The following is a 27,661-nucleotide window of genomic DNA, read 5'->3' as shown; positions in this document are numbered from 1 at the left end:
ATTTCTACTTAGAGCACTGCGAGAATTTACCACTTTGTTGAATATACATCACAGAGCTCCATTATACCTATTCATGTCTGTGAGATTGTGGCGGCTTGTGTATAGTGGCAGATTGGTTCTTAAAGGGAGAGCATCCCAGCACTGCACAATAGGTCTCCCAGGTGCTCATATGCTTGGCAGCAGACACAATGCAGACAACTGACTGATTGGTAATTTATTATGAATTGTTGGTCCTATAAAGTTACATCAAACACAGAGATGTTACAGATAGAAGACTCACAAAGTATATCTAAATACAGCTCGGAAAACGGATCAAGAGGATTTATTACTTCTTTGGTCTTTGTTTTACACACTTATAAACTGTATTCTGCTGCTAATTTTTATATTCCACCTTTCTGTAACACTGACGGCTACTTACAAACAGCTATAAAACAGGCTATTATAACAGTAATAAATCAGCAGTACAACAAAATTAAAGTAATTTGTTCCCATGATGGCATGTATAACATTTCAGTTCAGGAGCCAGGATAAGGTAGCGGAGTTCAGATTTCTTGCTTTGACAAGCTGCAGTTGCAGGGCTAGTGGCACTGGGCTACATGGTCAACTTTAGCCACAACATCACACAAAGCACCCCTGTTGTGAAGAAGAAACCCTCACTGGTACCACAGGAAAACCCACTTCTGACTCAGGGTTAGTATTCTTAAAACCAAGATTATCTTTCAAGAGAAGCATGCTTGTAATACCATGCTTAACCTTATTAACTGTAGACAGCAGATGACATCTTAGAAGGGACAACAGCCAAAATGGCTGCCATGGGAGGCAGAGCCAACCATGAAATATCAGGGAATGAGATTATGCATAACTGTTACAGTAGGTCTTCAGCATTTCAGGCAGAAGTCTGTTTCATGGAATGCCCTTTATTGTTGAAAAATATTTTCTTGTATATAGACAAAATACGTATACATATTGAGCTAGCTAAGAAACCCTCACCTGGCAGTATCTATCTTCATTTTGCAGGCATCTAACATGCTTGTGCAAAAGGAAATAAACACTTCTGGCTACATAAGCCCTATTCTCATGACACCAGCCATTTTTTAGCCTGTAGTATTATTTATATGAATGACAACTGATGCTGAAGGGCTACTGAGAACTCCCTTGCACACATATACTACAAGAGAGAGAATCTGGGCAGATTTTGATAGGAACATGATTTCTGAAAAGTGAACAAGATTTTTTATAGTGCTGTTATATTTTTATAATTCAAACAGAAGTTAATAACATTAAAACTGGGAAGAGCTGATGATTTCAATACAAGTTCCAGTTAGGTGCATCAAGAGTTGTAGCCATGCATTCCAGCTGTACTTAGTCAAAATCAAATCTCATTGTGTTTTTAGAATATTACTCCATTCGTTGCACAGGTAAAGCACTTTGCACAAAGCCACTGCCTGCATTATACCATAAATATTAAAAACTCAAAAAGACCCACTCACTTTCTAAAAACACTTGGCAGGCACCATGGTGCACACGGATGCTATGATGGGGACCCCTGGCTTAGAGTGGTTATATTTAAAAGTTCGGTTACAGTTTGTATAAACCTATAAAATTTGGGCGGAAACAGAAACTTATGGGAGCTTCCAGCTGGGATACTCAAACATCAAATGACAGTGCAAGTTGGCCCTCGATATCATGCAGAGTAACATATTATCAACAGTATCCATTGACTGAGAATGTAGATAAATGCCAAACACAATACTTCTTTCGAGGCCTGAAAAACGGCGAACACTGTCTAAAACGATGCTGTCCCCCTTTGCGTCATCTGCTTCTGTGAAGTCTACAGACAACTTTAATTTTCTCATCTGTCTCGGCATTTTAGACTTGAGTAAGAGTCGATATTTATTCCTTTCTATTGCAGTACTGCATAGAATAGCTATGTTTTTTCCAGAATAACCATCTCGGAAATACTGAAGACACTTACTTACTATATAATCTGCTATTGCATTTTCATCATTCACCTTAGGTTTAACTAAAATACCTCCTAGACTGTGACCACACTGAGCTTCTTCTACCAAAGCTTCTAACTGTTCATAAGGAATGCCAGGTTCATTGGGACTGCACAGTATGTTATGCATTTGTTCTTTCATGGCATCAAAAATTTCAGTGGCATTCCGCACCCCAAGAGTTAACCATTCCTGAGGTTGCTGAGCATAGGGAGGAGGAAGCCCACAATCAAATGTGTGTGTTTTTTGTAAATAATCCAAGAAGATCCATAAAATGCCAGGCTTATGAGCAGCTGCTTGTGTAATTTTCACAGCTTCCCCATACCAATCACCGTCTTCGGACTGGAAATTCTGGGCCTCATCAATTATGATGTGCTTCACTGATTGAGTGTATTTCCCTTTTAAAAAACTGACTCGTGTTACAGCCTGGCAAATATTTTTCATTCTAGAAAAGAAAAGAAAAATTAGGTGTTTATTTACTGGCCCGAATCAGACTAGCATTTCCAGGGGTGCAAGGATTTCCACTCACAGAATCTGGCTTCCTTACATTCTCCCTGCTGTAGCAGTCCCAAATGCCCACTGCAATCCAGTTTTGGGAGGACAGGGGACCCAAGGAACCAGATGGGGGGGGGGGGCATTTCTAACTGCTGTGGGAAAGGGAGGCAAGATAATCATGCTTTGTGGACAGAAAGACTTGCACCTGCAAAAATGATAGTCTGGATCCCAGCCACTGTTATTTCTGTACATAACAAGTAATCAGTGGATCTCATAGGAAACAGAACTACTGCTAGACTCTTTAGGCCACGCATCCTAACTTTACACTACAGCAACCATTTTGGCATCTCCCATCTGCCTGCCTGCATCGGGGAATATTAAATTATGAGACAGGAAAAATACAGTCATAAGGTAAAGCACCAGATACTGGGGAATGGTTCCCCAAGGTATCCTGGCTGGATAGTTAGGAGGCATGTACGTAGAAAGTTATGTGCATTCTAATTTACTAGCCAAAATGTTCACTGGAAGTCACTAGATTTCTCATATGGTTTGTCAACTCCTCTTTAATTAAACTACTGGGTGTCTTGCTATCTTTCCTTTATTAAAACTTGTTCGCTACCCAGACTAGGAGGGCAAGCTAGGCAGTGTGTTTTCGTAAGTGGATCAGTAATCTAATTCCCACTCTGCCTACCCAATAGAAGAACTATCTTGCAGTGTCGGATTTAGTCTTTCTCCAGCAACAACGAGCCAAATCCATCTAAAAGCTAACATTTCCTCTGAGCTTGATCAGCATTGAATAAGTGATTTGCAGACACCATTTGCCAAAAGCTAATTAAAAACACTCTAGACTGCCTGCAAGTAACTTGCAGAAACTTAAATTTCAGGAATGGTTTGATGTGCTTTCAGCATATACTATTTTTTTTCCTGCAAAACCAATTATTTCTGCTACCAGTACACACCTTGTATCACACAACAGCTGCCATTCTTTGTCCCCAATTCCTGGCCTCAGCCATTCCTGTGACAACTGAAGGGATGTGGGACATGGATGTTTCTACAGACTGCCTTGCAAAACACTTACCTCACAGTCTCACACAGCGGTCTGTTTTCACAAATGTAAAGGATCTCGTCAGAGCTGCAGTGAAATACATTTTTCATTTTCTGTATGATCTGTAAGGCCACGACAGTCTTCCCTGATCCTGGAAGGCCATAGACAAACAGCTTCTTGCTCTTATGGAGATTCTTCGTTAGGATCTCATGCTGCTTAGTGGTGAGAAGGTTGAAAAATTCACAGCCAAGCTGGTCACTTAAGGAAGACCTAAACCTTAGCAAGACAATCGCAAGGGCTTGCGTCAGTTCTTCTAAATCTTCCCTGGAGACCACATAGGTGAGAGGGTATGGGACTGGCAAACTCAGATCTGTCTTTACCTCTCCATTGGATCCAAGTTCAATGACATGTGGAACCACACATACTTTCCGAGTATACCCCCCTTCATTCACCAGTTTCTGCTTTAATATACGGGCAACATTCCTTGAATATTGCAACACAGGGATTGTTGAAGAGTCAGAATAATTCTTATCCACAATAATTGTGTATAGCACTGGAACTGTGTCTGTGGCTACTAAGAGGATATCACAGGCGACACATGGATGTTGCCGCAGCCCAACATCAACAGCCCAGCTTCTTGAAAAAACCAGGACTCCCTTAGAAAATTGTAGCTCCTTCATCTTCTTGTTCATAATGTTCTTCAGTCCCAGATACTCAGAAAAGAGTTCTGCACAGAGTTCTTCTGATTTATAAATTATCCCATTTGAATCTCCTAGAAATTTGAGAATATTTTATTTTAAAATGATAAGAATAATCCTTAAGACACTATTGAAGTTACTGCAAGCTTAGTGGACTGGGGAGGAAGGCAACAGAGAATAGCATCCACGGCACAAAGAGGCGGCAAAATTTAGCAAACAGTAAAAAAGACTTCACACATTTGTGCTTGTAGCAGGGAGGACTTAGCATCACGAGAGGACACATAAAACTAAGAGAGTTACTGGAGAGAAAGGAGAGAAAGGAGAGAGAGAGAGAGAGAGAGAGAGAGAGAGAGAGAGAGAGAGAGAGAGAGAGAGAGGTGATGAACAAATTCCTCCAGTTAAGAGCTTAGGCAGTTGGGGAGGGGAGAATTGTATGTGTTGGAATCTAAGAGCCAAAAAGAAAGGTGACAGGCTTCAGAACTGACCTGTTCTGTTCTTTCAACCTTTCAGTGGTGGAGGAACACATACATAATCCATACACAGGTTAAGGTGCTTTAAAACAATTGTCTCAGCCTTCAATAACAGGTCAGTCTACACATACTAATATACAGCAGAATGGCGGTTTATTGCTGTAAACAGAATTCTAGTACCTCAAAGAGGAAGACATTTTCATACAAAATTGCAGGTGCCAGAATGCTTGAAGTCTTCCTCCCCTTTCCACTGTGTTTTTATAAATACACAAAAGCCAATGAAATATCGCGGGGGGGGGGGGGGGGGGGGGAAGGGTATTGGCAAAGGATGAGGACAACAGTCACATGGCACGTTCCATACCCCCAGCAGTCATATCAATAGTTTCGCAAAACATACCCTTTAATGTGAGATTTTGACAAGTAGGCACAGAATATGCAAGAATGCCTTGGGGGGCATCATGGAGATGTTTGCTGACTAACCAGTAAAATAGTCTGGCAAATGTTGTACAGTGCCCCAATACCTTTTCCAAATAACTAAGATCCTGCCTCAGATCAGCCCAAGACTCCTGGGCCCCTTCTGGATTTCATCCTGAATAGAAATGTTCTTTCCAGGAGGAGACAACCCTACTGATGGCCTGTGGACAGTAAACCAAAAGCCATGCAGAAATGTGGATTTTTATTGCTAGCTAGCTGTTTGGCCATATGTCTCTCACATACCTCCCTGTGTGTAAAATGCCATTTTAAAATGGTGCCATTATTAATGCTCTTACCCACTCTTGAAACAGGCTGTTTTGTACAGAATAAAAGCAGGATGTGATATAACCGTCTCACCAATTGACACAACCCCTGTGTTTGATATTACAGAATCAACACGGAAACCCACCAGGGCATAGAGTGCTTTGAAGATCCTTCAAACAGCTGAGGCCTTTAGCAGAATATACCGATTTAGTGAGTGGAGGCTTACAGGACCTACTCAATTCAATCTGGAAGCCTTGATCAAAGTGGGAAAGATCTAGGAAATAAAGGAAAAATAAAAACTCTGTTCATGTTAAGACAAACATCTCACCCAATCATAGACACAAGTGTTTGACTCACTCTGAAATACCATGGCCAATGAGTGCAAATCTACACCTCTAGTTTTCCTTGTTAGTTTCCCAAAGTCTGGGATGGGGCACTGCCTGCTACCATCAAGCATCCATTCTGCAGGCCTGTCTGTGGCCAACTTGCCTCTGCCATTCATATAGGGCCCTTGAAACAAGGGCTTCTGCAGTACAAAAATAAGAGTTGTGGCAAAAGACAGGACAGGACTGGAGACACCCAGCCTGACAACACTACAACCCTGATGCCACAAATGAAAGCACAAAGAGATTTTGACCCAAGCACTCAGAGAAACATTTTAGGACCTTAGTTCAAAGTATCTTAGTTCACTCATGAAACACACACAAAGCTGCCTTATGCTGAATGAGACCATTGGGCCATCCAGGTCAGTATTGTCTACTCAGACTGGCAGCAGCTCTAGTCTCTAGAGTTTCAGGCAGAGGTCTTCAGCATCCCGTATCGCCCAATCCTTTTAACTGGGGATGTCAGAGATTTGAACCTGGATCTTCCACTTGCAAAGCGGAAGCTCTTCCACTGAGCCACAGCCCCTCCCCTAAGCTACATGCTTTTTGGCACAAGGCTCTGGTATCCTACTATATTCCTTCCTAACAAGAGCAACAGCAGTGAATGAAGTTTGTTTCTCCATCATATGACTCTATCTGTATAATTCCTCTTCTTTTAATTTGCATCAAACTCATCTCCTGTCTACCCAAAGGCTCCCCTCCTTTCCTTATCTGTGCAACATGGGAACCCCATTTGCCCGAACACCATCCAGTTAGGAGACTGCTTCCTGAACTCAGCAGCTCCACTCAGCTGCACTCCCTCCTCTAGCAGGCTTGTTCAACAGTGCAGAGTGTTCACACCATGCCTCCCATGGCCTGGACCGACCCCTCCCCCCTTCCTGTGTTGCTTCTCTTTCCCGGTCAAACTGTGCTGTGAAGCTTGGCAAGGAAATGAGAGAGAATCCTTTACAGGGTTAAAGGCGTCAGTGGGGGAGGAGGGTTTCAAACTGGAGTGTAGCTCTATTCTCCCACATCAGGGATGTGTTACAACCTAAGCCTGCATCTCCACTGGAACATGAATGAAATGGTTAACAAAATTCCCTTTTACTCATGATTTCTGAGAATGGATTTGGACCAGGACTGGGATGCTTTCTTGACCATACAGGGTTTCACGCAGAACTGTTAAAGAAAAAAGGTCTTTCTTTTCTATGCCCTGGCCCTTTCTGCGCGACCGCAAACAAATCTCTTCCAGAGAGAAAGGGTTAATCAATATGGAAGCAGGGAGACTCATAGACATCCAGCATACAAATAAACTGCACATTAAACTCTACAAGCCTCATCACTGTAAGAGGACCTGGGTCTTCTGCTGTCATCAGTTCAATCCATTCATCAACTCGCAATTTCTTTACATGGTGGTCCTTCACAATCCAAGAATCAGGAGCTGCCGCAAAAACAACACAGCAAAATGGCTCAAGCTTCACAGCAAGGACACAGCCATGCTTTGTTCCATTCGTTTCATAAACAGGCATGATTTTACATTCAGCTGCGACTTTCTCTAAAGAAGCACAGAAATGGAAGTGGGGCAACTTATCAATGGTTTCCTGCACTTCGATTTTCAGTTGATCTGGCTGTAAGTTTACTTCGTATCCAATAACCTTCCGATCATCACCCACGCCAAAAATTAAGTATCCCCCTTTGGTGTTTGCAAAAGCAGAGATGTAGTTGGGCAGCTTGGCTCTAACAAATTCCAGGATGTTCTCAGCCGTAAACTCAACCTCTGCTGACTTAGCCAAATACGGGAATCCCTTGAACTCAACCTCTGTTGACTCAGTGAAATCCAGGAACTCTTCATATTCTAGCCAGTCTCGTTCAAAAAACCGAGCAGCGGCCTTGAGAATATCTTCTTCCACCTGCATGCCGGCTCCTCTTGAATGCTGTATGTCGTCCCAAAGAGAAGCCCTCTTCCGAATCAGCCCTGCCATCTCTGCAGGATCTTTCTTAGCAGAAGCTTGCTTCACTTTCAGAAAATCCAGAGCCTCCAAAGGTTTCATTTTCACAGCTGAGGTGACGGATCGCTGAAGCAGCCCAGTATCCAGGCAACAAAGGCGAGCCTTTGATATTACTGCAGGTTGCGATATGCTCTCGGTACTCCATGTTTTGACCCAGATATGCAAGCAAGAACCTTCCTGGACTATGTCAAAATATTTAGAAAAGGAATCAGATTGAACACACTCCCGAAAGGACTTCCCTATGTCCAGTCCAAACCCGTGTTGCTTATAGGAATAGCCTTCATTCTCAATTTCAGCTCTTATCACGCCTCCCCCTGAGTTGAGCAGGGCACAGGCTGCTTGGGTGAGATTAGTGTTTTGAATTCCTAGTTTCTCTTCTAGCTCCTTTTTTAATTCGCTTATTTCTTTTTCAATATCCTTGTTGGATTTTTTGGACTTCTCCTTCTTGTTCTGCTCCCGAACCTTTGCTCCAATCTCTTTACCCCTCTCCTTCACGTCTCTTTGTTTTTCACCAAACGTTATTTTCCCTACATTTATGACATCTTCAGGGTAGTCAGTTATTAATCTGAGCTGCAGCTGGTCCCTGGCAGCGGCCATTTTCCACCTGCACAGGCAAAGGTAGGAACAAGCAAATCAATGCGGAACCTTAGTATCTCTACAGAGCATTTTCATTTTGAAACACTTTACAAATACCTGCATACGTTTAAAAGCTGTTGGCAATTCAGAGGCCACTGCCCCAACATGGTGGTTAATCCAGCCTAAAATTCATTAGCTGAGTTAGGCAATAGGTATTTTCAAGCAAACAGATCACAGTCAAGGCTAAGTGGATGTTTTATTGATCACCTCTTCAAAGACATTCAGGCAAACAGCAACAGATACAGGACTGTGAAGGGATTCTGCAAGACGATGTTAGAGGATTATGTTTTGGCATTGGTCTTAGAAAAAGGTACTGCTGCCGGAATAGCCCACCCGTGCTAAATGAGGAGACAAGGCATTTTGTGGCCTGATCATATGCACACTGCATAAACGCAAATTACCACACACTATTAAAGCTAGAGCCCTGAGCTGGATGGCCCAGGCGAGACCAATCTAGCCAGATCTCAGAAGCTAAGCAGGGACGGTCCTATTTAGGTCTTGGATGGGAGACCACCATGGAAGTCCAGGGTTGCTACACAGCAACAGCAAACCACCTCTGTTCATCTGCAACTTGTCAACACTTTCTACCATCCTTAGGGCTGTAGCTGTGCTGCCTGAGCTTATGTAAACACCTAATCTTCAATAGCACGTAGTCTCAGGTCAGTCCCGTCCAATGTTCCCTCTAAGCCGTGGAGTCTTGTGAGCAAAAATCCTACTTTGTGAGCTACTGGCATTAAAGTTGTGAGCAAGCAATTTGGCTACTACATAAATTAGTTTCCTCTAGAGCCATCCTTCCTGAGCTGAGACAAAAATGTGTGAGCTGGAGGCTAAAAAATGGTGAGCTAGCTCACACTAACTCAGCTTAGAGGGAACACTGGTCCCGTCTTTTGCCTTATTAGGCACACCTTAGACCAATGATTTCAAATTAGGCATCCTGAATACTGCATAGGTCAGAACTAGGCTGTACGGTTACAATCCAAAGAATATTTTTTTTCTGGGAATAAGCCCCACTGCATAAATTATAAATTATGTCAGTTTACTCAGGATTGTTTCCATATTTACCAAATAATAACTCCACTGGATAGACTAGGAGTTAAAGTAACAGGATTGGGTGCTGATTCTTCTATTATGAGGATGACAAGCCTCTTCAATGTAAGCAATTTGCCCTGTTCACAAGTTACAGTCACCACCTGTACACTCAGTGTACACTTGGAGTTTCCATTCAGTGCATGTGCAGCTCCACACATGCTTTAAACCCCATATTTATTCATGTAATAAGTGCTGCCAGCTCTGGGTTGCGAAATACATGGAGATTTGGGGGTGCAGCCTGAGGAAGGCGGAGTTTGGGGAGGGAAGAACCTTCAGTGGGGCATAATGCCATCCGGTCTACCTTCCAAAGCGGTTAGTTTCTCCAAGTGAATGAACCTCTGTCTCCTGGAGATCAGTTGTAATCCCAGATCTCCAGCCACCACCTGGAGGTTAACAGTTGTGCAGGTACTGATCCCTAGTGTCATTTGTAAGGAGAACATACAATACTGTTGTTTCTGGGTACAGCAGCGCAGGATCAGTCTGCAAAGCTGCAATTCCAGGCACACCTATACAAGAGCGCGCCATTAAAAATAGCAGGACTTCTGAGAAAAACATACAGAGGACAGTCCACATGTCCTAGATGCACTTACCTGGGAGTACGTCCTATTGATCACACAGTAATCCAGTAAGCCAGTAAGAAGCTTGGATGGCACGGTACTTCAGCCCTTCCACACGTTGTCGCGCCTTTTCCCCACTCTTGGCTATTCTGCAAGGCTGCGTTCTTCACTTTCTACGCACTAGCCAGAGGATCAAAAAAAAATCTTCCTTCGCGGTAGAGTTTCGTTTCCCCACCGCTTTTGCTGCGGCCGGGACAAGTCTGAACTTGCCCGTTTGAATTAGGCGCTCCGAAGGCAGGTGGATTTCTCATCAGACGCTGATTGGTCCAGAGGGATCTGCCGAGGGGCAAGGACTCCAGGAAGCCGCGCGAATACTTCCAGTTCCGGATGGATCGCGGCCAGTTGCGGGGCCATCAGAACTTAACGACAGGACGGGGTGACACAAAGTTGACAGTTTGTCCGTCATCTCTCTCTCTCTCCCCCCCCCCTCCACGGTGTTCTGCATGTGCTTCCGCAGTAACGACTTCTGAATTGTCCCTTCGGAAACTTCGACTCCAGCACATGAAAGTCGGAACTTATGACTGCTGCTTGTATTTTGTCTGGTTGATCTCCTATGGCTCGGACACAATGATGGGTATGGGACAACAGCGGCGTTCCATTGCAGGATCAGATCTCAAGGTCCGAACCAGTTTACAACAAGGTCCAGTTCTTTTCCTGCTGTGTACCTTCCCCCATATGGTATTCAGCGGCACATTCCATTTAGCTATAGTTAGTAGCTAATAACCATGTGCTCTCTCTCTCTCTCTGTGTAGTCTTTCTGAACCAGAGCAAAGGTCGGTGTACTTCAGCACTGGTCTCCAACCTCTGTGAACCTGTGGGAACTTTTGGAATTCTGGCTCAGCATCATGGGCGCAACCACAACATGACTATAGGAGGGAGTGGGGCCAGCCAAACAATGGCTTCCACAGCTCTCCTTTAGGCACACAGTGAAGATCCTTGCGCTGTGGTGCCAGCTGCGGAATTGTCTTTAAATAAACTGTGATATAGTTTGGTCTTAGATGGTGGTTACAAACTAACAGTCTGGCAATGCCCTTAAGAGTTTATATAATGTCTACGAATAAGGCCCATTGTGGAAATAAATACAATGAACTCGAGAAAGAAGCTCTGGGCAGGTGCCCCGGCCTTGGGTGTTCAGCGTCAATTTGCTGTGGTGGCCTCAGCAGGGTATAATGACACAGAGTCCAACGTTTTCTCCAGCGGAACTGATCTCTGTAATCTGAAGAGCAGTTGTAATTCTGAGTTATCTCCAGCCCTCACCTGGAGATTGGCAATAATGTTTCCCCAGGAGGAAATGGATGGTTTGGAAAATGGAGTCTATGGCACTGTACCTGTATGAGGTCCCACCCCTCCTCAAACCTCACCCTCTCCAGGCTCCACCCCTTAAATCTCCAGGAATTTCCCAACCTGGAGTAGGCAGCCCTATCTCCTTCCCAGCTAACCATCAACCTACCTTTATCTGCCCCTCTGACTTCAGCTTTCCATCTGTACCCCCATCCCTGCAGCCTCTACCTAAGAAAAGTAGTCTTTCTCTGCAGTGGAGACCCAAGCAGGACTGAAGTGACCTCAGCAGAGTATAATGACACAGAGTCCATACTGCAAAGCAGCCATTTTTCCCAGTGGAACTGATCTCTGCCATCTGGAGAGCAGTTTTAATTCTGAGTGATCTCCAGCCCTCACCTGGAGATAGAACAAAGTAGCTGTTGCTATGCAACCAAGCTTGGTTCTGTCAGTAAAAAGGCAAAGGCAGGAGGCCCTTTCCATGGGAACTCATTGGGGCCAGTTCTGACTAGGGTTGCCAGCTCCAAGTTGGGGAATGCCTAGATATTTTGTGGTGGAGTCTATGGAAGCAAGAGTTTGGGGAGGGGAGAGGCCTCAGCTGAATAGAATGCCATAGAGTCCACCCCCCAAAGCAGTTATTTTCTCCTGGGGAACCACTGCTGCCAATCTCCACTTGAGGGCTGGAGATCACTCCAGATATTTCCCAACTGGAAGCTGGCAACCCTATGGTCTCCAGGGAGCCAAAGGACGTCCACTTTCTTTAAAAATGGGGGGTGGAAGTCTGCCAAAGTTGCCAATCTCTGGGGTGGGGCCTGGAGTTCTGCAGGAATTACAATGGATCTCCTGACAACAGAGATCAGTTAGGCTGAAGAAAATGCCTGCTTAGGAGAATGGACTCATCCAATCAACAGCAAAGCATGGCTAAAACATTTGAACCGAACAGAGTGAGGCTTGCTGGATTATCTGTCCTGTCAGCCAGCGAGCGGAGACCCAAACATGTACTCGCTCCCTTGATTCCCGGCACTAAACTTCAAATCGGAGCCGGAAATGCACTTTATGCCTCACGTTTGTGTTACCGCTCCTCTATATATCCGGGCGTCTTTGCTCGTCACTCTTTTCTCTTCCGCGATTCGAAAGCGGGAACACGATTGGACGAATGAGAAATCGAGGGGGAGCGTGAGCGTGAGCGTGAGCGAGTCACCTGACCTGGCTGCGATGGTTGTGGTTGGATGAGAAATGCAAGACGTTCGCCGGACCCTCGTGAGTGAAGATGGCAGAGAGTATCGTTTGGGAGGAGAGGAAAGGAGGCAAGGCGCCGTATTTGGGGGTGGTTAAGATGGATTGTTTAAAAAGCGTGGATAAGAGAATGGGGGGGGGGAGAGGATGAAAAGGTCACTTTCTCTTAATTTCAGCTCTTCTGCTGAACTGCAGTTTAAAAGTGTTGATTTTAAATTCGTGGTTTCATGGATTTCATTGTGTTTTATTGCCATCAGCTGCCTTGAATTCTTGTAAGGTAGAGAGATGCAGAGGACTTAGCCGTGTTAGTCTGCTGCTGCAAAACAGTAAAAAGCCCAGTAGCACCTTTAAGTCTAACACATTTTATTGTAGCATAAGCTTTTGAGAATCACAGCCCTCTAACGAAGCTCTCTGACGAAGAGAGCTGTGTTTCTCAAAAGTTTATGCTACAATAAAGTTTGTTAGTCTTAAAGGTGCTACTGGACTTTTTACTATTTTGTAAGGTAGAGAGGTGGCTAATAAATATTTTAAACCAATAACTTAAGTTAATTTTGTTTGTTATGTAATAAAAAGTCAAGGCCAGTATACTATTCTTAATTAGGCCAAATGCTGCAAGGGGAAGCCAACTAGCATAGCTGTCTGTCCCCAAACAATTCGTAGACTTGTTCATGGAGGCTCCATTTTGGGATGCCATTGTACATAGAGGTGGATAGATCTAAAATAGATTAAAAGCTCAGAGCATAGTTGCCTTGCTGCGTCGGGTCCCGGTTAATTCAGTGGCCAGTGAAAGGCTGGTTCTGGGAAGCAACTCTACCCACAGACAATGCTACTGTTTTGTCCATCTTCAATATTGAGAAGTAGACTGCCTCTGAATATGATATTCCATCATGGTGAAATAGCTCTTGAGGAATCTACCTCTCATCTGATTCTGATCCCTTTTAACAAGAGTCAAAGGACCCTGCTGATCAAAGCTCAAATGTGCAGCTGATCCAGCATCTGGTTTCTAAGTGGCTAGAGAGATGCTATCTCTGGGGATGCCCACCAGCAGAGCATGGAAATAACTGGCCTACCATGCTGTTTGTCCCCAGCAAGTGGTATTTCAGAGAGCACCTGAGCTTAGGTTATGGAAAGGAGGGAAAGGCCAAATGAAAAGCAAGGCAGAAAAGAGAGACGTTCTAGAAGGACCAGAAATAGATGCTGTGCTTAGCTAGATGCAAAGGATTTGCAGCTGCATTGCTAGTCTCATGTGGGAGTGTGTTTTTAAAATGTCTTTCACTGCAAAAATTGAAGTAAACAGATAGTACTTGGCACTCCTAGACAATGTTCCCTCTAAGCTGTGGAGTCTTGTGAGCAAAGATTCTACTTTGTGAGCGACTGGCATTAAAGTTTTGAGTGAGCGATTTGGCTACTGCATAAGTTAGTTTGCTCTGGAGCCCTCTGTCCTGAGCTAAGACAAAAATGCGTGAGCCGGAGGCTAAAAAAACTGTGAGCTAGCTCACACTAACTCAGCTTAGAGGGAACACTGCTCCTAGAGTGCTTTACCGATTCAAAGCACTTCCATTTAAAATATTTGTATCCAGAGAGGAGGCTCTCTGAAGAGTTTGTATTTGTATTCAGAGAGGAGGCTCTCTGAAGAGTTAACGGCACTGTGTAGTATACTAGGAGATGCAGTTTGAGAAATATGGGATCCTAAGCCGTGAAGGCCTTTGAGGGTAATAACCAGGAATTGGATACAGATAGGTAGCCAGTGCAGTTAACACAGCATGGGTGTTATATGTTCATGGGTGGCTGAACCCAGAGAGGAGTCTTGCTGCTGCATTCTGCACCAGCTGGGACTTCTGAGATGTCTTCACATGCACACATGAATCTGCCCTAGAATCAGACCATTGGTCCATCAAGGTCTGTATTGTCTACTCAGACAGGCAGTGGCTCTCCAGGATCTCAGGGAGATGTTTTCATATCACCTAACTACCAGATTTTTACGTGGCCAGGATTGAACCTGAGAGCTTCTGCATGCAAGCTAGGGCTGCCAAGTACTTACCGCAATCCAGCAGGGGATACACGCTCCCTGGCCGGAACATTTCTCCTTGTAACACACCATGCCGTCGCCAGGAAATGACACTGGGCGACACTCTGGCAATGGGGCTGAAAACTCAATGGTACCATCGGGTTTCTGGCCCCATTGCCAGAGCGTCGCCCGGCGTCACTTCCTGGCGACAGCATGGTGCGGCACGTCTGTTGTCCCCACAGGAATGATCCTGCGAAGACGTCTTCGTCCCCCGCTGAATCATGGTAAGTACTTGGGAAGCCTAATGCAAGCGGAGGTTCTGCCACTGAGCCATGGCCCCTCCCCTTCAAAGGCAGCCCCACACAGAGAGTGTTAACTGTGTTCCACCCTAGAGATCACATTAGCATGGATCAGCATAGCTGGGTTGGCAGGATCTAGATAAGGAGCTAGCTTACGAGCGAGGTGTAATTGAAAGAAGGTGCTCCAAGCAACAGCACTGACCTGCTCATTCATTAACAAGGCCAGGTCCAGGAGCACATATTGCACATACAATCACAGTAGTCCTGACAACAGCCCTGCGAGGTAGGCCAGGATTACTATCCCATATGGTAAGCGCGGGAAGAAGCGCTGTGAGTGGCTTGCCTAAGGCCATTTGGTGGGTATTTGGTTGAAACGAGTGGCAAATTGCTGATAGCCTGGTCATTCTGTTACTCCTGTGGTGCATCGGCTCCCGCTGTCATCCCTGCCTCCTGGTATTTATTTACGCCCTGTTCAGAGCTGAGGAACGATCCCATTTCTGGAAAGAGCATATTGAATTAGATTACTAACTGTAGCTGGGGGTGGGGGCAGAGAGTGTTACTTTCAAGATATGCCAGAGGCGATGATGAGTGAAGTATAGTCTGACCTGGTATTGCCGAGGCCTCTGCTTTGGCTCTGACCAGGAGGTGATCACGTGATCTTCTCTCTGAGCTGGCCCTGGCTGTCTTCCTGCAGCTGAGTTGCTCTGGGTGGCTTTGAATGCTCACGCTGGCAGTTTTGCCGCTGCCTGCACAGGGCGTCTTTCCTGCGTATTGTAGTCCATTGTCAGTCTACGTCCAGGGGTCGCAGGGATAAGTCGGGATGCTTGCAACAGCCTAGGAGCTTCTGAAGAAGAAGTTCTTTCCATTTTCGAGGCCAGAACCGCAAACAAACAACTCTATCCCAAAGTGAGGAAGGAGGGAGAGGGGAAATTTGGGGGAGAGGAAAATATATGCAATATTTATTTTCATGTAAAACATACTTATTTCACTGACTGAACAACATAAAATGCAGTATTTATACATTAGCATATAAAATTGGACCGTTTGGCATACTGGGGAATTGAAAAGTATAACCTTTGTTTTTTGTTAAGTAAAACTGCAAAGTATACCCAATACATGAGAACAGAGTTGCAAAGTGCTGCAGCCTGAGCTACCAGATCACAGGGATCGTAATTAATCTTTATTTTTGCCACCTGAGAGGTAGGAAAAAATAAGTGGAAAGTGGGAAAAAACCTGTAGTTAAAAAAAGGATATTACTTGGACAGAAGCTTTCTTAGAGTAGCCATAGGTAGGACTACCAGCATTTTCTTCATTAAGCTAGACTTTATAACATTGCAAACACTGGATTCTTTAATAAGGTATTATCGTTAAACGTTTTATAGCATATTAATTGTTGCCCAAATGATTTACAAAACTGAGAAAGTCATCAGATGGTTTCAGGCGATACATTGAGAGTATAGTCTGAAACCTTAAGAAGCATTCTAAAGGAGAAAATATTTTGTAGTCCCCCCCCCCCCAGTACTCCCCTGTGTGTATGTATTTCCATTAGAAAAACTAAAAGAAGTAATCAAGGGGAAAATCGTAGAAGTTTTTCTTCTGAATTTTTCATTCCTCTTCTTCTGGACCTTCACATCCCTAAAGTCATGTGTTAGAGTTATTATTTTGATTATTAATTTGTACAGGAGTTTTTATTATGAGCCACCCTCAGAACCATTTTTTTTGGCACAAAATATCTTTCTGCGAATTAACTGATCTAATGTTCATTACCACTGTGGTTTCATTCCATCTTTCTGCCTTTAAAAGATTTCCCTGTAATATAATTCTGACCTGGTACATTCTTTTCTTTCAGGGCCAGAGAGCATTGTCTTCAGAAGCTTATTCTCCCAACAGAAGAACCTGGAACTTTGAATGGACATTTTGTTTTGAGGGTAGTACCTTAAGGTTGATACCCAGGACCTAAGAGAGGCTGGTTAATTAATGGTCCCAAATGGTCATCCCACTTCCTCCTCAATAGCAAACTTTCTGTATCTCTGTCCCTGGCTCTACATTCCTTTCAAGGAACTTAGAGGATGCTTGGTCCATTGGGAACCCTGGAAAATATTAGATGTGACCAGGAAGACTAAAAATCTGACTTTTGAGGCAGTGTTCGAATATCATCACATGCCCTGAGGCAAGGTCTTGTGGGTGAGAGCACACAGAAATGGATGCTGGTGCTAGAAGATGAAAATACTGTCCTGCCATTAAAACAAGGGATCTTGTGGCACCTTAGACAAAGGAGGATGGGGTGGAGAGGATGTGGGGGATGAGCCCTAGGGCTGGCCCTGCCTTCTGGAAGGGGTGGGGGAGGCACCCTTGGACTCCAGTGTGTTGGCTGCAAGACTGTCTCCGGAATTAGTGCTGTCTTCATTTTTAACTGCAGAGTTCAAGAGTCAGAAGGTTCACTCTGCCTAAGATCTCCTGGGCCCTTACCTGAATAGCCCAGGCTAACCTGATCTCATCAGATCTCAGAAGCTAAGCAGGGTCAGCCCTGGTTGGTATTTGGGTTGAGAGACCACCAAGGAAATCCAAGGTCATATTGCAGGGGCAGGCAAGAGCAAACCACCTCTGGACATCTCTTGCCTTGAAACCAACCCCACAGGATTGCCATTGGTCGGCTGCAACTTGATGCCACTTTACACACCAGGATCTGCTGGATGCTGGCTGACAAACCAATAAGCAGCTAGGAAATAGGGTTCCTCCACCTTTTAGGTAGAATTAGGTGCAGTGGATTTCCTTGCACTTCCCACTGCCATCAACTGTCCTGTAGTTCTGGGAAGATGCCAGGTTTGCATTAGAGTACCAGATTTGAGGTGGTTTTGCGGTAGATGTGAGACAGGCTAAAGCAAGTACTGCTACTTCATGCAACAAGCCACTGACCCATGGAACTGACTGCCATGAGATGTGACAGCGACTGGCTTTGATGGATTTAAAAGGGAATTAGATTTACAGAAGACAGGTCTATTGGTGGCTACTACAGTTGAACGGGGACCTCTGCATTCAGAGGCAGAATGCTCTTGATGATCAGATGCTGGGGAGCAATCAGCATCTGACATCTGTTACTAGCAGACTTTCCATGTGGCACCTGGCTGGCCATGCTGGATTAGATTTACCATTGGGCTGATTCAGCATTGCTACTCTTAGGTCCCTGCCACACGGCAGGGAAAACACCGGCCAAAGTGCGGCTAATTAGAGCCACACCAAAATAGAGACGCCGCGGCAGCGCCATTGCTCCCCGGCACGATCAGATGCCGGGGAGGAAGCCACAGTCAGGAGGGGGAGTCTGCCGAACTGCGCATGTCTGAGCATGTGCAGTTCGGGCAGGAGCCGGGGACGCGCCGGCGATCCCACGACCGGCTTTGATGCGGTCTTCTCGGATGAACCACCACGGTAGGTGGTTCATTTTTGCAGCAGGGTTTTGGGTGGAAGGGGCAGATCGGGAACAGCCGCGCAACACTTCCCAGATGTTGCGGTGGGATCGCGCCTGTTTGCTGCACCCCCGATCCATCTCTCTCACGGCCCAAAACCTTTCGTGTGACCGGGACATTATTCTTGTTCTTCAACTAGTGGCTCTCAGACTCGGGGTTCCTTAGAAAGTTAACCAGGGAAGCTTCCCCATGAGAAGAGCAGTAATGATGTATGAGGTCCCCCAGAAGAGAAATGTATTTTTTATTATTTTATTGGATTTGTATCCCGCCTTCCCTACATATAGCAGGCTCATGGTGGGTTCCATCAGATACAGTAACCAATATACAAAGAATTAAAAACAATTAAAAACCTTAATAAAATACAATAACATTCCTGTGATTCAAATTCTGGTCAAAGCCTCACAGATGCAATCTGTTTCAAACTTGGGTCCCTAGGTCAGGGGTGTCAAACGTAAGGCCTGGGGGCCGGAACCAGCCCTTCCAAGGCTCTTATGCAGCCTGCGAGCAACTGGTGCAAGGGAGGAAACAGGAGACTTGCTTGGGGAGGGCAGTGGGTGGAGCCACTCGGACTGTGACTTCAGCATGGCGGAACAACCTCATCTGCAGCAGTCAAACAGCATGGGAGCATCTGCCCAGTGCTGCACCAATGGCTCTCCAGTTTGCCCATATTGGTTTTCCTTTGCACCCCCCTCCCGGCTCATGGGGCCTTACAATGAGGATACGACAACTCAGAGCTTACCAGCTGCTGTCCTTTATGCAGCTCCTATCTACAGTACTTGGCGTTATGTTTTATGGCACACATGGCCCGGCCGACAAAGAGACATTTATGTCAGATCCAGCCTTCTTAACAAATGAGTTTGACACCTCTGCTCTAGATGGCCCAGTAGAAGGGGGGGGGGATGCCCAACACCCTAACTGAAAGCCTGGTGGAAGAGGCCCTGAGGAACTGTAAAAGGTCCCGCAGGGCCCTGATCTCTTATGGGAGCTCATTCCACCAGATAGGGACCAGGGCTTAAAAGGCCCTGGCCCTAGTCGAGAGTCGAGACAAGCTATTTAGAAATGTCCAACAATCTGAAGTTGCAGGGGAGCATTGTTTGTGTTTTAAGATCCTGATTAGTCCACCTTTATTAATCAGCCTTACAGTAGCGTACTTGACAGTAGAATATTTATAAACCACTTTGTCTTTTCCCCCCTGTTGGTTGCAAGGTACGAAAGGGACAAATGCACTCCCTGCCCTTTAAAAAGCACAATCAACTAAACATGTGGAACATCCTAATGATGGGAAAGGATCAAAATCCTATCTGGGAAGGGCAATAAAAACAACATTTGCCTGAAGAATTTGGCACCTTTTGTTTAAATATCTGGGGAAGAGGGATGACATCTAAGGTTTAAAGTATTGTTGAAACATAACAAAGCAAAACTGAAGCTGTAAAAATATTGGAACAGTAGTCTGAATAAAGCATTTATAGTGTACTTCAGTGTTTGATTTTAATGAACTCTTAATTAAAAAGAGCATTGCTGAAATCCCACATAACTCATTTGAACGCCATCTAGATGTTGATGTTTCTGCTACTGAAATATAACCCGCTTTGGATGTTTGAAAAACTTCAGTAGCTGCCTTATCCTGAGGCAGAACGTTGGCTCATCAAGCCCAGTATTCATGGTTGCAGCAGAGAGTTCTCTTCCCACACCTGGTCCCTGAGTGGACATGGCAGTGGGTCTCTAGGGTCTCAAGTGGAAGACTTTTACATCACCTGCTCTTCAGTCCTCTTTTAACTGGAGATGCTGGAACCATTGCTCCCTATTGTCTAACTGGCAGTGGGTGTTTGGTCTCAGACGCAGAAAGGTCTTTCTTTACTGGGAATACCGTAAGTCAAGATCCCAAGGATTCTGCTTGGGCTTTCTAATGGCAAGCCCCACCTCTTGAGTTCATCTCTCCCGAGAATAATTGCTGAGTTCCCTAAGGGTGGGAAGAAATTTTCCAGTTAGTTTGGAAGCCTGGATTTAGGTGTTCTTTTCTGCATTGCTTGTTAGTCACTTGGCATCAGCTGTTCTGTAGGCATTTTCTCTTGGTTTTTTCCAATAAAGGGGAAGTCAGAGGCCCTGCCTCACAGTCTAGATGAACATGTTGACCAAATTTTAGAACCTGGCATCCTTTAGGACGCACCAGAGCCACGTGGCGGTTCCCAAGGAGACCACCAAAGCCAAAACAAATGCCTCTTCCCTAGGCCAGGCTCGAAAACTGTTCAGGTTCCAACTGTGGGGAGTAGCTCAAGAAAGCTGCCATTCTTCTTTATATCTGATCTGCTTAACAGGTCAAGCTGGTGGAGTTCAAAGAGCTGCAGGGCTATGTTTGACTTGGTGGGCCAGCTATTACAGGCCTAACCTAGGCAGTCTTCAAGACCCTTCTACCAGTTTGCTGTAGTGGTTAAGTGCATGGACTCTAATCTGAGAGAACTGGGTTTGATTCCCCACTCCTCCACTTGCAGCTGCTGGATGACTTTGGACAAGCTATAGTTCTGATAAGAGCTGTCCTTGAAAAAGCAGTTTCTGTCAGAGCTCTCTCAGCCCCACCTACCTCACAGGGTGTCTGTTGTGGGGAGGGGAAGGGAAAGGAGTTTGTGAGCTGCTCTGAGACTCCTTTGGGTAGTGAAGGGCGGGGTATAAATCCAATCTCCTCCTCCCCTTCTACCTATCATTCTCCTGGCCACACAATTTTGCACTTGATTTTTTCTTTACACTGAAGTCTTTGTATATCACTTACATGTGCATGTCACAAACCCTCCCAAAAATGGCCTCTCCCCGCTTAGTTTACTTGGTGCAAATACGTTATTCATTGTTTTATAATAGGGAAAAAGAGATGGATTCAGTGGTGAACTTTGGGGGTGACGGCATGGGTACACATTCAGAGTCCAGCAGCATAGGTACATGTTTGTATAAACATACGCACAATCCCCAAAGCAAGGCAGGCCCAGGCAGTGGCAAGCCAAAACACAGAAGTTGGTTTGTATACATTGTGTAAACATTCAAGTGCATATCCCTTAAAATCAAGACTTCTTGCAGTTCAGGGACTTAAGAGTTGGAGGGGGAAGAAATGGGGGTGAATCCTCAGTAGACAGGCCCCCTCCCACAAAGCACAACTGCTTCCCACGGGGTGGGTATAACAGGTCAGGGGATCACAGAGACCACATACTCTGGAATGTCTCTTTGCCACCATCTCAGGTATTTTCCCAAACACACTACAGAAACTCCCACCTGGTGCCCAAGATCAAGGATGCCTCCCCCCCGCTCAGTTTTCAGGCATGTATAATTTGACAAGGTGTTGAAGTTCTGTGGCATAACCCGTGATGGGGCACCGCTGATGGCTCCTCACGTAGTTGTAAGCGCAGCGGTAGCAGAAGACGAAGCCAGACGTGGAGAGGGCCGTGTCGTTGGCTCGGATCTTGCGGCAGAGCGGGCAGATGGTTCTGAGCTTTGGCAAGAGGGGGGAAGCTGTGTCGTGGTCCAGGTGCAGGGGCGGTGGCGGGGCGGGCAGGGCAGTCAGCGACTTGATGGTCTCCTGGTTTTCGGACGAGTACCACCACTCCAGGAACTGGAGGAAGAAGACTCCGACGGAGAGGCCGGTGGAGAGGGAGAAGGCCAGCCCCCCCAAGGCTTTCTTCACAGCCGACTTCACCTGGCCTTTCACACTGAAGAAGGGAGACAGAGGTACAAAAGTAGGACAAGAGGCATGGGCCAACAGACAAAGCAAGTACTCAGATCCCTGCTCGGCTGCAAGCAGAAGGGCAACAGGATCTTCCTTGCTGGATGCTGACCACAATCTTCATCGAATATGCCGTAAGCCAAGAATGCCCCCCAAAAGGTGGCGGCTTTTTGTATTTCATGCTGGTTTCTGTACTAGCGAGGACAGAGTCATGTGGAGCTCACCTCCAGCCCTAGAGCACAGCCCCTCCACTGGCCACTTCCTGGAACTGCAGGCATCTCCAAAGAAGAAGCACTTGACCTGCGCTACATAAACTAACTGCCTTTAAAACCTGGTGGGTTTTTTTGTTTTATGAGCTGCTATGATGTTGCTTTATTTGTTTATTAACCAAAATTGTAAACTGGGCCTGGTGCTCTTCTATTCATATTTACAGAACCCTTGCCTGATGTTGCTTAAACATATTGAACACACGGAGGACGCTGCCTTATACTGAAGCAGACCATCAGTCCATCAAAGTCTGTACTGTCCACTCTGACTGGCAGCAGCTCTCCTGAGTCTCAGGCGGAGGTCTTTCACATCACCTCCTGCCTGGTCCTTTTAGATGGAGATGCTGGGGACTGAATCTGGGACCTTCTGCATGCCAAGCAGAGCCAATTTGGTGTAGTGGTTAAGTGCGCGGACTCTAATCTGGGAGAACCGGGTTTGATTCCCCACTCCCACTTGCACCTGCTGGATGACCTTGGGCAAGCCATAGTTCTGGCACACCTGTTCTTGAAAATGAGCAGTTTCTGTCAAGAGCTCTCTCAGTCCCACCCACCTCACAGGGTGTCTGTTGTGGGCAGGGGAAGGGAAAGGAGTTTGTAAGCCGCTCTGAGACACCTTTGGGTAGTGAAGGGCGGGGTATAAATCCAATCTCTTCTCTTCTTCTTCAACCACTTCAACCACTTCTTCTTCAACTCATTAATTTGAGGCAATTTTATCTTTTCACATTAATTAATTGATTGATTTTGGGATTTTTACCCCACTCTACCCTGCAAGCAGGCTCGGGGTGGCTTACATAATTTCATACAACAATGTTAATGCTATAAAACATTACAGCATTAAAATAACATTAACCGGTTTAAAATTGGACAACCCAATTAAAACCTATTAGCAGCTCAGTAATTAGCATCCATTGCAGTGACACCTTCACTTATGCCAGGGAGCTCGGTAGATCATTTGGCGGAGTGGATCTGCTGCTCCGGCAGATCTCAATGGCACATGAACCAATTAGACTTAAGGCCTGAGGCAGGGGAGGCCAATTTTATTTGACATCTGCTGCTTCAGCCGAAGACCTGGCGGAACAGCTCCGTTTTGCAAGACCTGTGAAACTGCAACAAATTCCACAGGACCCTGATCTCAATTAGGAGCAAAAAGGCCCTGGTTGAGGCAAGACAGATGTCTTTTGGGCCAGGGACTACCAACTGGTGCTGGTCCAGAAAGCGTAGAGCTCTTTGGCGAATATACGGGGAGAGGCTTCTCTGGTTTGAGAATTAGGAGAAACATCCACCTTGTGAATAAGTATTTTTTTCCCTGTCTTTTTTGGTGTAGAGCCAGTTTGGTATAGTGGTTAAGTGTGCGGACTCTAATCTGGGAGAACCGGGTTTGATTCACCACTCCTCCACTTGCACCTGCTGGATGAGCTTGGGCAAGCCATAGTTCTGTCAGAGCTGACCTTGAAAAAGAGCAGTTTCTGTCTGAGCTCTCTCAGCCCCACCTACCTCACAGGGTGTGTTGTGGGGAGGGGAAGGGAAAGGAGTTTGTAAGCTGTTCTGAGACTCCTTTGGGTAGTGAAGGGCGGGGTATAAATCCAATCTCCTCTTCTTAATTAAATCAGAGCTTTGAAAATACGGGGTCAGTATTCAATCGGTTGAGTTGAGCAAACTTTTCTTGACTGATCGGATGGGTCTGGCTCTGATCTTGGAGCTCCAGGGCTCTCTGGGATTCCGTTCATACTCACCTGCAGGTGGGTGGCTGAGCTGCACTCGCAGCCAGCAGTTTCTTCTCCAGGGCCTGTAGATCTTCTGCCGTGAGCCTGACCAAGTGCACCCCGGCGAGTCTCAGCAGGGGCGAGTGGTGCCGGGCCTTCCCCAGGATGTAGCACAGCTGCTGGGCCAGAAAGCCGCCCTCCCACGCCAGGTTGACGAAAGGGTAGGCTGCCAGGAAGGCCCTGTAGAAGCGCTTCCAGGACGAGGACGGGGGGTGGATGGAGTAGTCGTCCTCTTCCCGCAGCCGGGAGACCAGCTTCTCCAGCTTTGTTTTCAGGTAAGGGACGAGGACCAGCAAGCAGAGGGACTTCCAGTGCTGCTTCTGCGGCAGCCCGAACGGGGCCGGCCAGCTGGGCAGCCTCCTGCTGCCTCGCAGTGGGACCCTCTTTAAGCCGTAGAAGTTTTCAGAAAAGGAGGCGCTGCAGCTGGACAGGTAGTGCTGCTGGAGCAACAGGTCCAGGAGGGTGTAGAGTTCGTCAAACCAGCGCCAGAGGAAGCCGTAACGGTCAGGGTTGGATTCTGCCAGCACCTAGCACATGAGACAGGGGAGGCTGGTATTAATATCAAGAACGACAGAAGAGAGGAGATTGGATTTATACCCCGCCCTTCACTCGGGAGTCTCAGGGTGGCTTACAAACTCCTTTCCCTTTCCCTCCCCACAACAGACCCCCTGTGAGGTAGGTGGGGCTGAGAGAGCTCTTTGGAGGACTGCCCTTTCAAGAACAGCTCTTATCAGAACTATGGCTTGCCCAAGGTCATCCAGCAGCTGCAAGTGGAGGAGTGAGGAATCAAACCTGGTTCTCCCAGATTAAACTCCGGGCACTTAACCACTACACCAAACTGGCAGGGCAACTGTACTGTGACCTCTTTTCTCTCTCCCTCCCTTTGTCCCAGGACAGGAGCCCTAGAATGAGTTTTCTGTTTCCTTTTCAACCAGTGTAGTTATGTAAAAGTGCTACTGAAAACACTTTTGGAATCAATGGGTATTTATTATTCTCCTCTGTTTAATTGGTGTACTTCATTTATACTCTACCTTTTGTCCCCAAAACAGCTTACAGGGCTGTCTTTCGTTTTATCCTCCCAACAACCCTGTGAGTCAGGTCAGACAAGAGAGTGTGACTGACCCAGCAAGCTTCTATGGCAGAGCGGGGATTTGAACCCGGGTCTCTCAGAGCCTTGACATTCTAACCACCGCACCACACTTGAAGTGCAGACCGGCTTTGATTTTCATCCCACCTTTCAATCAAATTTACAATGGCAAAATGTCATTAAACTTAGCAAATTCATTCTGATAAGGAAAACAATTCCATCTATGTTCTTCCTACAAGTGTGGCTGTGTTGGTCTTAGACCAAATAATCTTTAGAAAATCCAGTTCAACATTTAGACTTTTCTGTGGTCTATTATTTTGGAGGAGTCAATAAAAAGGGTACTTAAAAAAAAAAGCCTTTGGCCATTCACCATTCTAAAGACAAACACAGGGAAGCAAGCAGGGATCTGCTGCTGCTACAGCCCAGCTGTGGGAAGCTCTTTTTTACCTTAGCCACATGTTGAAGCGCAGGTCTCACGGCTGACATCAAGCTGTCTTGGGCCACCACCTCGAAGATGGACGGCCTGTCCTCAAAGGCCGAGGCCGTGGTGAGGTGAGCCCCGTGCTCTGCCATGGCTTCTCCAGCGACGAGGAATCCGGGACCCCTCCTGTGATGTTTTTTGCAAATGAAATAGAATCTGTTGCCAGAATCAATCTCAAAGCTGTTCCTAGCCAGAAGCACCTGACTGCGTCGGACTTGATTACTTTAAACAAACAATGTTTCTAGTCTTCAGTGTGCAAAGATGACCATGTGCAGGCACAAGATTTGGGGAAGCTGCTTTCATCATGGGGAAATGCTCTGGAGTGCATTATTGTAAACAAAGCTTCTAGACCTCAATGTGCAGGCATGAGATTTGGGGAACTTCCGTTGTTCTCTGTCCCTTTCTCATTGCCTTCTGAGATCTCCGTATGGGAAGTCTGCCTCCTGCTTTAAACACAGATCCCCTTGCCACAAATATTTCCAAGTTCTGAAAAACAGAGTAGATGAAGACCACCGACTACATTTTTTGCACACGAGATGCCACAGCAGAAAGGATAAGCTATAGATCTACAAGGAAAAGAATAGGATGCATCCCTGAGAGTGACGTCTCTCACAGGGGATTTGTGATTTGATCTTTAAAGAATCAGGCAACGTCTTCATGTAACCCAGCTGCACCCCATATCCAGAACAAAGCAGCCAGTGTGGTAGAGTGGTTAAAAGTGGCAGACTCTGATCTGGGTTTAATTCCCCACTCCTCCTCCACAAGAAGCCTGCTGGGTGACCTATGGCCAGCCACAGTTCTCTCAGAACTCTCTCAGCCCCACCTGCCTCACAAGGCACCTACTGTGGGGAGAGGAAAGGTATGTGATTGTAAGCCACTTTGAGACTCCTCAGGGTAGAGAAAAGTAAAGGTAAAGGTTTCCCTTGCTCGAAAGCCAGTCGAATCCAACTCTAGGGGGCAGTACTCATCTCCATTTCCAAGCCGGAGAGCCAGCGCTGTCCAAAGATGTTTCTGTGGTCATGTGGCTGGCATGACTAAACACCAAGGCGCACGGAACGCTGTTACCTTCCCACCGAAGCGTTACCTATTTATCTACTTGTAATTTCTTGCTTTTGAGCTGCTAGGTTGGCAGGAGCTGGGACTAGAGACGGGAGCTCATTCCGTCATGCTGCATTTGGGTGTTGAACTGCTGAACTACTGACCTTCCAGTCTGCAGTTCAGTATCTTAACCACTGAGCCACCGCAGCCCCCAGTGTAGAGAAAAGCAGGGTATAAAAGCCAAAAAAAGCCCAAGCCAGTTGGGCTTGACCGCAAAAAGGCTCTCTTGGTCATGATGGCTGCATTTTCTGCATGATGGCTGCAATTTCTTGTGTCTTCCCCATTTCATAAACCTAACCCTGATAGAAGACCTTCTGGTTTTGGGAACATCTGGTCAAATGGCAGGTTGTTGTGACAGCTGAATTCCAGCATTTTAATGAACTGGAGTTTCTTCCTGGCCCACAAATTTGATCTCTGAACCAGCATGTTTATTTCTTTATTCTAAATATTTATATGCCCACCTTTATCCTAACCTGAAGCATGGTTTATGTTTTGGAGCACATTATTTTCTATGGAGCTGGGATTTCATTTTTCGCAAGCAAGAAAAAGAGGGATATTTACTTTCCAGACAGTGGTAGGACCCCCACACACAATCATTTGAAGAAATTCTACTGCCATGTCTTTAACACTTGAGAATCGACAGAAATTTTCAATACAGCAGAAGGTTGTTTTTTTAGCTGTGCTATTAGCGTGAAGTCAGCAGTTACTCTGACCCCAAGAAGAGCAATCATTTGCTCTTTCGATTAGGGGCCGCCGCCGCTGCCCCCCCCCCGCTGTATACCATCAATGGGGGGGGGTGAGGGCCCTAGGAAACCATCTGAT

The 27,661-nt window shown here is 46.0% G+C and overlaps 2 protein-coding genes across 2 annotated transcripts; both read right to left on the bottom strand.

The window, feature by feature from the left end:
- Positions 1 to 1,578: 1,578 nt before the first annotated feature.
- LOC107107683 (schlafen family member 14-like) lies at positions 1,579 to 8,411 on the bottom strand. Its single transcript, XM_015407982.1, has 5 exons — positions 8,310 to 8,411; positions 7,160 to 8,198; positions 3,571 to 4,309; positions 2,033 to 2,442; positions 1,579 to 1,595 (listed from the first exon to the last, which is right to left on the bottom strand). The coding sequence occupies exons 1-5, from the start codon at positions 8,409 to 8,411 to the stop codon at positions 1,579 to 1,581; spliced, it is 2,307 nt and encodes a 768-aa protein (XP_015263468.1).
- A 12,852-nt stretch (positions 8,412 to 21,263) lies between these two features.
- On the bottom strand, positions 21,264 to 25,836 carry PEX12 (peroxisomal biogenesis factor 12). Its single transcript, XM_015408034.1, has 3 exons — positions 25,708 to 25,836; positions 24,144 to 24,700; positions 21,264 to 22,130 (listed from the first exon to the last, which is right to left on the bottom strand). Exons 1-3 carry the CDS (start codon positions 25,831 to 25,833, stop codon positions 21,731 to 21,733), a joined length of 1,083 nt encoding a protein of 360 aa, XP_015263520.1. The 5' UTR covers positions 25,834 to 25,836; the 3' UTR covers positions 21,264 to 21,730.
- Between the last annotated feature and the right edge of the window lie 1,825 nt (positions 25,837 to 27,661).

The sequence above is a fragment of the Gekko japonicus genome, unplaced genomic scaffold (assembly GCF_001447785.1).
Source record: "Gekko japonicus isolate JY-2015 unplaced genomic scaffold, Gekko_japonicus_V1.1 scaffold1, whole genome shotgun sequence".
In the NCBI taxonomy this organism is placed as follows: Eukaryota; Metazoa; Chordata; class Lepidosauria; order Squamata; family Gekkonidae; genus Gekko; species Gekko japonicus.
The sequence above is the reverse complement of the archived record's forward strand: the minus strand, read 5'-3'. Positions and strand labels throughout refer to the sequence as shown.